Source organism: Erythrolamprus reginae, chromosome Z (genome assembly GCF_031021105.1).
Source record: "Erythrolamprus reginae isolate rEryReg1 chromosome Z, rEryReg1.hap1, whole genome shotgun sequence".
Lineage (NCBI taxonomy): Eukaryota > Metazoa > Chordata > Lepidosauria > Squamata > Dipsadidae > Erythrolamprus > Erythrolamprus reginae.
The window spans coordinates 57,319,044-57,332,512 of NC_091963.1; the positions used below are offsets into that span (position 1 = coordinate 57,319,044).

Consider the following 13,469-nt stretch of genomic DNA (forward strand, 5'->3'; position numbering starts at 1 on the left):
ATATGGATGTATGTACACATCTGCCTGAAAGTCACCTGAATAAAGGGAAGGATTTCTTACAATAACATAAATCCACTAAGTTAAGTGGTAGCTTAACGTACTGTTTTCAAACAGAGCTCCACCGCTTCCGTGTACAGCTCTATGGCTTCCTCGTTGTTGCCTTTTTCATCTTCATCAAAAGCCTGGGTAACCAGGAAATGGGCACACTCCAAGTCCAGCTGCTGCTTTGATTTCAAGGGATCAACTTTCTGCAATTGAACTAAATTAGGGAGAAAATTATTAGCTCACTTTATTTAGTAACTGATGAACTTCTTTTTTTTAATAAATATTTTTATTGATTTTCAAAAAAAAGACAAAGACATACAACATTAAACATTTAAGGAGCTGCCATTGCTCCGCTTGTCATAGAAGTCTAACTATTACAGAAATATAAAAAACCTAACTGTAGTCAGATCAAAGCAGTAATACCACACATGTAAGTTACATTCTTATTAAATTCAACTCTATTTTTATATTAAACTTAATATTTAAATTTATTTATATTTTAAGATATTCTATACTTCAACAACAAAAAAAGAAGTTATTAGTAATACAGGAAAAAAAGAAAAATGAAAGAATATACACTTCTAAGTTAGTTATACTATATGCTAATTCATTCTATCTTATAATTAACTATTAATACCATTTTTAAAATTCCACCAGTCATATACTTTATTCCATATTTTATAAAATTCTGTTTCAGTTTGATTATTTAAACGTTTAGTCATCATATCTAGTTCCGCACATTCTATAATATTTTTAAATACTTCAGTGTCTTTTGGTATTGTCTTTTCTTTCCATTTCTGTGCAAATACTATTCTTGCCGCAACCAATACAGTGATCCCTCGATTATTGCGAGGGTTCCGTTCCAAGACCCCTCGCGATAATCGATTTTTCACGATGTAGGGTTGCGGAAGTAAAAACACCATCTGCGCATGCGCGCCCTTTCTTCCATGGCCGCGGATGAGCAGATGGTGGAGTTTGCGTGGGCGGCGGGGAAACCCCGATCTTTGTCTGCTCGCTGCTGCAAAGGGGAAGACCCAGGGAAGGTTCCTTCGGCCGCCCAACAGCTGATCTGCTCGGCAGCGCGGCAGCAGCGAGGAGCCAAATCGGGGTTTCCCCTTTGCGTGGGCGGCGGGGAAACCCCGATCTTTGTCTGCTCGCTGCTGCTGCGCTGCCAAGCAGATCAGCTGCAAGGCGGCCGCAGCAGCAGTGAGCAGACGCAGATCGGGGTTTCCCCACCGCCCACGCAAAGGGGAAACCCGGCTCCTTGCTGATGCCCCGCTCGCCCGCCAGCAAGAGGGGGAGAGATAGAGAAAGAGAGAGAAGGAAAGAAAGAGATGAGAGAGGGAGGAAGAGAGTGTGAGAGAGGAAGAAGCAAGATAGAGAAAGAGAGAGAGAAAGAAAGATGAGAAAGGAAGGAAGAGAGTGACATCATCGGGTGGAAAAATTGCGATATAGCGTTTCGCGAAGATCGAGATCGCGAAACTCGAGGGATCACTGTATATGTATTATTAAATAATAAGTTTCTTTTTTATACTTTGTGTTTGAAATACCCAATAAAAAAAATTCAGGAGATTTTTTAATCTTCTCTTTTGTTATTTCGTTTATCCAATTCTCTACTTTGTTCCAAAATATTTTTGTCTCAGAGCATGTCCACCACAGGTGATAATATGTACCAATTTCTTTTTTACATTTCCAACAAATAGGCGATACAGACGGAAACATTTTAGAAATTCTATATGGTGGAAGGTGCCATCTATAAAACATCTTAATTTGATTTTCTTTAAAGGAAATTGATTTTGTTATTTTCCAATTATACAGCCATATCTCTTCCCATGTATGTAAGTTTATCTCTTTGCCTAAATTTTTGCGCCAACTAATCATATTGTCTTTCAATATCCAACCTATCGTTCTATAATTTAATAAGTATTTATACACACTTCCAATTATTTTTACTTGGTTTTGAAATAATAATTTGTTCAATACATTATTTTCTTTTTTAAAAATATAAGTCTTTATGTCTGTTTGATATCTAGAACTGATCTGCATATATTGCCACCAATCTAAATCGATACCTAAATCATATAATTCTTGTTTTGTTCTTAATTTAAATTGATTATCTAACAAATCCCTGTATTTCCAAGTCCTACCTTTTTCTTTAAAATTCGGGTGCGTAATAGCTTCAAAGGGTGAAACCCATTCTGGCATTACCAAAAAATGGTTCTTCTTTATTTCATTCCATACTTCTATCAATGCTTTCCTAATAATATGGTTTATAAAATATGAATGTGTTTTTATTTATCATACCATATAAATGCATGCCAACCAAGCATCAAGTCGTGACCTTCTAAGTTAAGCATCCTTTGATTTTCTAAGGTCAACCATTCTTTTATCCATGTCAGGGCAGTGGCATGGTAGTATAATTTCCAGTTGGGGAGGCCAAGGCCTCCTCTTTCCTTACGATCTTCTAGTGAATTTTGTTTTATTCTTGCTTTTTTACCTTGCCAAATAAATTTTTTTGTTATCTTATCAGCAAAGAATTTCGGTCCTGGATTTATTGGAATAACTTGAAAAAGAAATAAAATTTTGGGAAGTACATTCATTTTAATTGTAGCGATTCTTCCAACCAGTGATAGTTGTAAATTAGTCCATATTTCTAAATCTTTTTTAATATGACTTAATAATTTTAGATAATTATCATTTTTCAGAGATGCAGCTTTGGATGTCATCCATATCCCTAAATACTTCACTTTTTTTGCAATTTTCATATTTGATAAATCTCCTAAATACTTTTTTTGTGTTTCAGTCATATTTTTGGTTAGTATCTGCGTCTTTTCTTTGTTTATTTTCAATCCTGCAACTTTCCCATATTCTTCAATTGAATTTATTAAGTTTAAAATGGATTTTGTTGGTTCCTCCAAAACAAACACCACATCATCTGCGAATACTTGTGTTTTGTAAATTTCTTTTTTAATCTTCAATCCTTTTATTTCCTTATCTGCTCTTATTTTTATCAACAATACCTCTAATGTTAAAATAAATAATAGTGGCGATATTGGACAACCTTGTCTTACTCCTCGTTGTATATCCACTTTTTTAGTCTGTTCACCATTTATTATAATTTTAGCTCTTTGTTCTGTGTATATAGCATCTATTATGTTAAAAAACTTTGTTCCTACCTCCATCTTATTTAATTGTACTTTCATAAAGTTCCAATCTACATTATCAAATGCCTTCTTTGCGTCCAAAAATATAAGAGCCATTTGCTTTTCTGGATGTTGCTCGTAATATTCTAATGTATTTACTATTATTCTTAAATTATTTTTTATTTGTCTTCCTGGTAGAAATCCATTTTGATCACTATGTATCATATTATTTATAATACTTTTAAGTCTACTAGCAAATATTGATATAAAAAATTTATAATTTACGTTTAATAAAGAAATGGGTCTGTAATTTTCCATTTTTTCTTTTTCCGTATCAACTTTATGTATTAAAGTTATTAAAGTTTCTGACCATGTTTTTGGTACTTTGCCTTCTACCAGTATTTGATTATATGTTTCAAGCATATTTTTAAAAAGTATTTCTGTGTCCAATTTGTAAAATTCAGCTGGTAGAACTTTTCTTATTAGAGATGCAACATCTGCATAAAAGGCTGGATATACAGGGGTGGACAAAAAATGGAAACACTTGACTTTTTGGCATCATAATGTTTGAACATGTTCAAATCAATCAAAACTTGACTTATTTTAATGTTTTTTTAAAAAATATGTTATTTGTTATTTATTTATTTATTTATTTATTTATTTGTTTATTTATTTATTTATTTATTTATTGGATATGTATGCCACCCCTCTCTGTAGACACGGGGCGGCTAACAACAATAATAAAAACAGCATGTAAATCCAATACTACAACAACTAAAAAAACCTTATTTTAAATCAATCATACCTACAAACAAACATACCATGCATAAATTGTAAATGCCTAGGGGGAAAGAATATTTCAGTTCCCCCATGCCTCACGGCAGAGGTGGGTTTTAAGGAGCTTACGAAAGGCGAGGAGGGTGGGGGCAATTCTAATCTCTGGGGGGAGTTGTTTCCAGAGGGCCAGGGCCGCTACAGAGAAGGCTCTTCCCCTGGGCCCTGCCAAATGATATTGTTTAGTTGATGGGACCCAGAGAAGGCCCACTCTGTGGGACCTAACTGGTTGCTGAGATAATCTGGTCCGATGCAATTGGAGGGCTTTATAGGTAATAACCAACACTTTGAATTGTGACCGGAAACCGATCGGCAACCAATGCAGACTGCAGAGTGTTGGTGTTATATGGGCATACCTGGGAAAGCCCATGATTGCTCTCGCAGCTGCATTCTGCATGATCTGAAGTTTCCTAACACTTTGCAAAGGTAGCCCCATGTAGAGAGCATTATAGTAGTCGAACCTCAAGGTGATGAGAGCATGAGTGACTGTGAGCAGTGACTCCTGGTCCAAATAGGGCCACTGGTGCACCAGGCGAACCTGGGCAAATGCCCCCCTCACCACAGCTGAAAGATGTTTCTCTAATGTGAGCTGTGGATCGAGGAGGACACCCAAGTTGCGGACCCTCTCTGAAGGGGTCAGTAATTCCCCTCCCAGGGTAATGGACGGACAGATGGAATTGTCTTTGGGAGGCAAAACCCACAGCCACTCCGTCTTATCAGGGTTGAGTTCGAGTCTGTTCACACCCATCCAGACCCCAACAGCCTCCAGGCACCGGCACATCACTTCCACTGCTTCGCTGACTGGACATGGGGTGGAAATGTAAAGCTGGGTATCATCCGCATACTGATGATACCTCACCCATGCCCTTGGATGATCTCACCCAGCGGTTTCATGTAGATATTAAATAGCAGGGGGGAAAGGACCAACCCGAGGCACCCCACAAGGGAGCAACCTAGAGATCGACCTCTGACCCCCCACTAACATCGACTGCAACCGACTGGAGAGGTAGGAGGAGAACCACTGAAGAACAGTGCCTCCCACTCCCAACCCCTCCAGCCGGTGCAGAAGGATACCATGGTCGATGGTATCGAATGCCACTGAGAGGTCAAGAAGCACCAGGACACAGGATAAACCTCTGTCCCGGGCCCGCCAGAGATCATCCATCAGTGCGACCAAAGCAGTTTCCGTTCTGTAGCCGGGCCTGAATCCTGACTGCTGAGGGCCTAGATAATTGGCTTCTTGCAAGGACCGCTGGAGTTGGAGCGCCACCACCTTCTCAACAACCTTCCCCATAAAGGGAAGGTTGGAGACTGCGCGATAGTTGTTGAGAATGGCTGGGTCCAGGAAAGGCTTCTTGAGGAGGGGGCGCACAAGTGCCTCCTTGTAGGGATCCGGGAAGGACCCCCTTCCCAAAGAATCATTGGCAATCTCCTGGACCCAGCTCCGTGTCACCTCCCTGCTGGCCGAAACCAGCCAGGAGGGTCACGGATCCAGCAGACAGGTGACGGAACTCACAGCTCCAATGGCCTTGTCCACTTCATCAGGTGTCACCAGATCAAACTCTTCCCAGACAGGTGGACAAGTACGGGCTCCAGGCACCTCGACTGACTCGTTGTCAGACGACTCTGTTTTCCAATTGGAGTCGAGGTCCGCTCGGATCCGAGCGATTTTATCAGCGAAAAACATGTTAAAATCCTCGGCACTACTCTGTAAGAAGGGAGCAGGTCACCCTAAACAGAGTGGCCATATGTTTTTTTTTAAACTACCTTTTTTTTAACAGAAATTTAAGGAACTTGATTATAACCTTCTAGAAATGGCAGACCTCTCAGACTTTCAAAGAGGCCAAATTTTTGGTACTCGAATGGCAGGCGCTAGTGTAACAGAAAGTGCCCAAATGTTTGGCATTTCAAGAGGTAATGTCTCAAAAGTAATGACTGCTTTTGAAAGAGAAGGGAAAATGTCCTCAGCCAAGCACAGGACTGGTCGAAAGTCAAAGTTGTCTGAGAGAAACTGTTAGACTCTAAAGCGAATTGTTAGAGTGGATGGCAAGACCACAGCTCCTAAAATCACTGCAGAGCTCAATAGACACGTAAAGAACCCAGTTTCCACAAAACTGTTCGAAGGGAGCTTCACAAATCTGGATTCCACGGAAGAGCTGCAATTAGAAAACCTCTGCTCTCAAAGACAAATGTTTCAAATCGTTTAGAGTGGCATAGAAACCACCAGCAATGGTCCCTCAAGCATTGTCAAAATGTGATTTTCTCTGACAAATCATTGTTTACCCTTTTTCCGACCTCTGACCATGTTTACGTTTGGAGACAGCCAAAAGAATCATTTCATCCAGATTGCCTTCTCCCAACCGTCAAACATGGCAGGAATTCAGTGATGATCTGGGGTGCTATTTCTTGGAAATCCGCCGGGCCAATGATTTCCCTTCATGGAAGAAATAACAGCCATCACTATTTAGGAATTTTGGCTGACCAAATTCATCCTATGGTTCAAGAACTGTTTCCAGAGGGGGATGCCATCTTTCAAAATGATAATGCTCCAATCCATAGAGCAGGAATTGTTAAAGAATCTCACGAGGAACATTCTAACGAAGTTTAGCATCTCATCTCGCCACCATAATCACCAGACCTCAATATTATTGAGCATTTATGATCGACATTAGAGATTCAAGCAAGAAGTCAATTTCCACCACCATTGTTTCTAAAAGAACTGGAGGGTGCTTTAACTGAATAATGGGTTAAAATTCCTTTGGAAACATTTCACAATTTGTATGAATCAATACCTTGGAGAATTGAGGTTGTATTTGCTGCAAAAGGTGGACCAACACCATATTAAAAGATATTTTGATGATTTTTCAAGGTGTTTCCATTTTTCTGTCCATCCCCTGTACATTCTTCTTGTTAAATACAATTTAACAAAATCTCTCAAAAACTGAGACATTTGGACAATAAAATATAATGGTAGGAACTTTAAAAGGAATAACCATTCGATTTAAGAGAAATAATGGCATATTTTTGCTCTTAAAAGGAATTAAGACAAAAATTCATTTATTTCCAGAAAAGAAAAAGTGGGACCTCACTCTAAATTTTGTAAGTCCATGAAAAGTATTTACTTCCTATATGAAGAGATGTGTTCTGGATTTGGGAAATAATACTGTATCAGACTGTTAAATAGCATGGTAGTGAAAACAAAAAGTACTTTTATTATTTACCTGTAGTATATAAAGCTTGAACTCTTTCTAAATATTCATTTATTTTCTCTGGAATATTTTCTAAGATTGATCCTGCCATTGCAGCATAAATCAAGGCTTGTGCAGCTTCCTGTGGAAAGAAAACATATCCCAAGTATGAAATTTTCTAATATGGTAGTTTTAATGATATCAGTATAAACAGATGTGGCAACCGGATTTCAAAGATACATTAAAACTTGGTACCTTTGTACAATTTTGCAAAGGATTCCCAAAATGTGTATGCTTATACATAACTGCTTTTCTAATTATGAATAAAACAGAAGTTTTTTTTAAAAAAAATAGACTTGATGGTAGTCAGGTCAGTGATATCAGATAGAGCATTGCCAAAATGTTCATTTAAAAAAAAGTTATAAGGGCCTCAGCAAATGGTTTAAACTTTAAAGCAGGGGTCCCTAAACTTTTTACACAAGGGGCCAGTTCACTGTCCCTCAGACTGTTGGAGGGCCGTAGTATTAAAAAACCTGTGGTTTTCTTAATGCTGCCCTGGGGGAAGAGGAGGGGGCAAAGTGGAGCAAGTCCCCAACTCCTTGCCGAGTTTTCTCTTTCTCTCTCTCTCTCTTCCTTCCTCGCCTTTTCTCTCTATCTCTCTCACTCTTTCTCTCTCTTGCTTTCTTTCTCTCCATCTTCCTTTCTCTCTCCCTCTTTCTCTCTCTCTTTCTTTCTCTCTCTCCCTCTTTCTCTCTTGCTTTCTTTCACTCTCTATATTTCACTCTTCCTTTCTCTCTCCCTTTCTTTTTCTCTTTTTCTTGCTTTCTTTCTCTCTCACTCACTCTTTCTATCTCTCCCTCTTCCTTTCTCTCTCCTTCTCCCTCTCTATCTCTCCCTCTTTCTCTCTTGCTTTCTTTCCCTCTCTCTCTCTCTCTTTCTCTCTCTCCCTCTTCCTTTCTCTCTCTCTCTATCTCTGTCCCTTTCTCTCTTTCTTTCTCTCACTCACTCACTTTTTCTATCTTTCCATCTTCTTTTCTCTCTCTCTTGCTTTCTTTCTCTCTCACTCACTCTTTCAATCTCTCCCTCTTCCTTTCTCTCTCTCTTCCTTTCTGTCTCTCTCTGTCCCTCTCTTGCTTTCTCTCTCTCTTTTCTCTCTCTTGTTTTCTTTCTTTCTCTCTCTCTTTCTGCCCCTCTCTTGCTTTCTTTCTCTCTTGTTTCTCTTGCTATCTCTTTCTCTCCCCCCCTCTTTTTGTCACTTTCTCTCTCCCTCTATCTTGCTCTCTGTTTGCTCTCTCTCTCTCTTTCTCTCTCTCTTGTTTTCTCTTTCTCTCTTCCTTTTTTCTCTGCGGAGGCCAGCAAAGGTTTTTCTTATTTTAAATGTCACACATGCCTGGGGAGGGGTGGGGAGACTCGGCACTGGCACATCCGCAGTGGGCAGGGGTGGCCATAATTTCCTTTCCTTCTTCCATCACCTATGTCTACCGCCATCGCCTCCCGCCAAGCCATCGGCCGTCAACAGGGGTTCCTCAGGCGGGAGCTGCCACTTCCCTCTGGGCAGCCCAGCCAAGCGACCATAAAAAGTGCAATAATCTGCACTTTCTATGGCCACCTGGCTGGGCTGCTCAGAGTGAAATGGCAGCTCCCACCCGAGGAACCCATGGCGACGGCCACCGGCGGTACACATAGGCGGTGGGAGAAGGGAGCCGCAGCCGCCCCTGCCTGCTGCGGATGGGCAGGTGCCGAGCCTCTCGGTTGTGGCCTACCCGTCCGCCCCCCGGCAAGCTGGCAGGGGGATGGAGAGCACGCACGCACGCACGCGCACGCAACTTTCAAAATAAGAAAAACCTTCGCCGACCTCTGCATTTTCATTGCTCCCCGCCCCCAACTCCAATGCCCGGCTCCATTGCGCGGCCTTGGAAAAGACTGCGCAGGGGGTTGTTTTTGCATGTCCGTGTGTAAAATTTTATGCGCTGCCGCAGGCCGGATAAGTGGCCTCAGCGGGCCACATGCGTCCCGCGGGCCATAGTTTGGGGACCGCTGCTTTAAAGCTTCATTTGAGTCCCTTTAAATATCTAAATACAAAGTTTAGATATGCCTTTAAGATGGTATAGTCACTTTAATGAGGTTGCATTAACTTAAGGAACTTAAAGAAGTTATCATGGTTAGACTTAAAAAGTCATGAGTCCAAACAAGATGCTAGTGCATTAAGACACATTGGACTGATTCATCTTGTAGTAAAAGGTATGTACTACTCAGGATCAAAGTACTGTAAATAATTTTAAGGTACATATCTGATTGCCTATTAGATAAGAGGTTTGGGAAATACCCAATTTCAAATCCTTGAGAAGCCAAAGCAGACATATGGATATGATCTTAAATATACAGTGGTACCTCGAGATACGAGTTTAATTCGTTCCGGACCTGGGCTCTTAAGTCGAGCAGCTCTTATCTCGAACGACTTTTCCCCATAGGAATTAATGTAAATAATTTTAATTGGTTCCAGCCCTCAAAAAACTCACAAAGTTAGTCTAAATTATGCAGAAAGACATGTTTTTAATGAAGAAATGTACATGTACATATAAATGAATAATGAAGTTTCTTTCACTTAACTTGTAAACTTTCTTAAACTTTTAAATTTACATATGTTCAACTTCTCTGCCACCCAATCCTGTAGGACAGAGGTCCCCAACCCTTTTTGCACCAGGGACCGGCTTTAAGCGATCAAGAGAGGAATGGGTGAATGAATGGACGGAGGGTGGGAAGGAAGGAAGGAAAGAGGGAAGGGACAGGAACAGAGGAAGGAAGGAAGGAAACTTATGAAAGGGGAGAGTAAGAGAGGAATGAGTGAAGGGAGGGAGGGAGGGAAGAAGGTGGGAAGGAGAAAGAAAAGAAGAAATAGAGGAAGGGAAGGTAAAAGAGAGAAAGAAAAAGAGCAAGAAAGAAAGCTGCAAGCACCCCTCCGAGCCCCCCAGGCCGGCTGCAACCTTTTAAAACACGCGCGCCGCTTCGCAGTTGTCTCCTGAAGCCGAACGCGGAAGTTAGCGTTTGGCTTCAGGAGACAGCTCCTTGGCGCTTGTATCTCGAATTTGGGCTTGTAAGTAGAACAAAAATATCTCTCCCCTCCCAGCTCTTATCTCGAGTTGCTCTTAAGTAGAGCAGCTCTTATGTCGGGGTTCCACTGTATTTTAAAAGTTTTTTTTACAATTTATGAATATATAAAATATCAATGCCTTATAAGATTTTTCCTGCAAATAATTAGCATCATGGCACAACATAAAACTTTATATAGTTGTTACTCTCTAGCCTCATCTAGTGGAGTGACAAATATGCCCCAACTATATTGTTTGAAGTTAACTCCACCCATTTACTCATCAGCCTAAACTAGTGATGGTGAACCTTTTTTGGTTTGCCTGTCAAAAAGTGTGGGTGTGTTAGCATGGGTGCACGTGCCCACATCCCTTCACTCCACCCCATGCTGCCCCACGCACATGCGCCAAGGCCTTTCTGAAGCCTGGTAGGCAGTAGTGGGCTCATCTTGGTGTGATTTGGAATGCTGCACTGGTAGGAAGCCACTGATGCAATTTTCGGCAATCTTTTTCCCAGCATCTACATCAGTGTTTTCCAACCTTTTTTGAGCCGCGGCACATTATTCACATTTACAAAATCCTGGGGAACATTGAGGGGGGGGGCTAAAAAAGTTTGGACAAAAAAACCCTCTCTTCCTCCCTTTCATCCTATTTCTCTCTCCCTCCCTCTTTCTTTCCCCCTCTCTCCATCCCTCTTTCTTTCTTCCTTCCTTCCTTCCTCTCTTTTTTCCTCTTTCTCTCTCCCTCCTTCCCTCCCTCTTTCTCTCTTTCTTGCTTTCTCTCTTTCTCTTGCATTCTCTCTCTCTTGCTCTCTCTTTTATTCTCTCTTTCTCTCTCCCTTGCTTTCTCTCTTTCTCTCTCGTTTTCCTTCCCTCTTTCTCTTTCTTTCTTTCTCTCTCTCTCTCTTGCTTTCTCTCTCACACACACTCTTTCTTTCTCTCTTGCTTTCTTTTTCTCTCCCTCTTGATTTCTCTCTTGCTTTTACTTCTCTCTCTTTCTCTCTTGCTTTCTCTCCTCCTTTTTTTCTCTCTCTCTCTTTCTCTCTCGTGCACCACACCAGCAACAGAGAGAGAAAAAGAGAGAGAGCGGAGAGAGAATGGAGGGCGGCTTGCTGGTCCGCGACCCCCTGGATCAGCAGCCCCGCATGGCCCCAGCACGGACTCCGCCTTCGCCTCCGCCTAAGAGGCAGCAGCCACATTCACCCCTTCGCCCTCCCAGGTGTCCATGGTGCTCAGCGCCCGGCCACGCTCCGCCTCCGCCTCCCGGTACCCCACCTGACTGCTACCTGCAGGAATGGGTGGTGGGGCGCCACGAAGGGCGGCGCTTGAAAGCCACCACAGCGCCGTTGTTGCGCAAAGCCACACAGTCCCGGATCGCTCGGTTCTCCGGCCAGCAAGCCGGCTGCCAGGGAAAGCGGCGCGCTTTTAAAACACGCATTTTTCAAATGCGCCGCTTTCCTAGGCAGCAGACTTTGCTGGCCGGAGAAGGGAGCGATTCAGGACTGCGTGGCTTTGCACCACTTCAAAAATTTCTGTGTGGGGGGGGGGTTCCTAATGGCTGTGCGGGCGCCCGCCCACGCAGCTTAGAAGCAACAGTGGCCAGTGCCCTCCCACCGGGCCCCAAAAGCTCACGCCGTCATCGCTAGGGAAGCTCCAGCCAGGCCGGGCTCGCGGCACACCTGACCATGTCCCGCGGCACACTAGTGTGCCGCGGCACACTGGTTGGGAAACACTGATCTACATGTCGGAAAAAGTCCTCCAGATCGCCCTCGTCTTAATGTCTTCATTCAAAGCACAGCTGAGAAGCTCCTTCTTGGAAAATGCCAAAAGCTTCCCTGAAGAATATGGAGGATGAAACAGCTTTTCCCAAGGTCGAAAATTAGCTGGCCAGCACGTGCACGCACCCTGGAGCTGAAAAATGGAAAAGTCTCACGTGCCCTCCCATATGACTCTGCATGCCACCTGTAACACACATACCATAGGTTCGCCATCACAGGCCTACATTCTCAAATCAAGTGCATACTGGGAACCTAAATTCCATTTCCTTTAGCTTTTGGAGAAGGCGGAAGCACAAAGAAGCAGATATCTTAATCTGTGGCACATGGTCATGCAAGGACAAACCTACATCCCACACACATCATCGCTGGTGAGATTCAAACTTCTTGTATTTATTGTTATATTCAGCAGTAAGTTAATATTGCCTATCTTAATTTGATTCTCATTGTATATATCCCTATTTTCCTCAGTTTCACCATATCCTGTTCTCCCAATAAAGCAGTCACATCTATAAACAGACCCAATAAAACAGTCAGCTTTATTGAAGGATAGCCACTCTGAGTCCATTTCGGAATGAGCGGCATATAAATACAATAAATAAATTAAACAAATAATTGCTTTTAGCTGCATGTCGAGCTTCACAAAGTGGTGGCAAACCTATGGCATGCATGCCAAAGGTGTCACTCAGAGCCTTCTCTGTGGGCACGCTCAACATTGCCCCAGCCCAGCTCCATTGTGTTTCTGTCACATTTTTTGCCATCATTTGCAGGGAAACAAAAGTTTGTGGGACTAAAAAAATGCGTGGAACAGTATTCCACCTTCGCCGTGGCACATTTGCTATTCCTGCCTCCATGGCCTGCCCGCTGCTCTTGCAGTGCCTTGTAGAGCTCAGTGAAATTTAGTATGCTTCATAATAAAGGACACAGGATCCCCTTCTCTTGGAGCCCCTTACGACATGGAGCCACACAGTGACCCTGTGTCATTATCAGCTTGCTCTTGCCTCTTGGATGTCAATTACTTTCCTTGCAGAACTGTCGGCATTGTAATGCTCAGTCTCCCCATCAGCCAGATGGTCTTCAGTGCACTGCTCCTGGGCTAGTTGGCTGAACAGCACCAATTCAAGGGTTCAACCCAGCACCAATTCAAGGGTTCTTTCCCCCCCAGGGGAGGGAGGGAAAGAGAAAAAAACAAAGGAAGAAAAGAGAAATGGAGAGAAGCAGAGAGGGCAAGAAAGAGGGAAAGAGAAAAATGAAGAGAGGGAGAGAAATGGGAAGAGACAGAGAGTGAGGGAAAGAGAATCCCACACAAATCCCAGCGACCAGTTAGGTTCCACAGAGTTGGCGTTCTCTGGGTCCCGTCCCGTCGACTAAATAATATCATTTGGCGGGACCCAGGGGA

At 42.5% G+C, this 13,469-nt stretch overlaps 1 protein-coding gene across 4 annotated transcripts in view; it reads right to left on the reverse strand.

The window, feature by feature from the left end:
• CAPN7 (calpain 7) overlaps nucleotides 1-13,469 on the reverse strand; it is a 154,261-nt gene that overhangs the window by 107,838 nt on the left and 32,954 nt on the right. For 3 of the 4 annotated variants that reach the window (XR_011556772.1, XM_070726935.1, XM_070726933.1), the window contains exons 2-3: nucleotides 7,244-7,352; nucleotides 102-259 (exon numbers count right to left, since the gene is read on the reverse strand). Coding sequence is in view for 3 of the 4 variants with exons in the window: in XM_070726935.1 (XP_070583036.1) it covers nucleotides 102-259; nucleotides 7,244-7,352 (267 nt within the window). In the remaining variant the exon portion in view is untranslated. Of the gene's footprint in view, nucleotides 1-101; nucleotides 260-2,192; nucleotides 2,256-7,243; nucleotides 7,353-13,469 lie in introns of those variants that run through there. The other variant, XM_070726934.1, reaches the window with a different exon arrangement.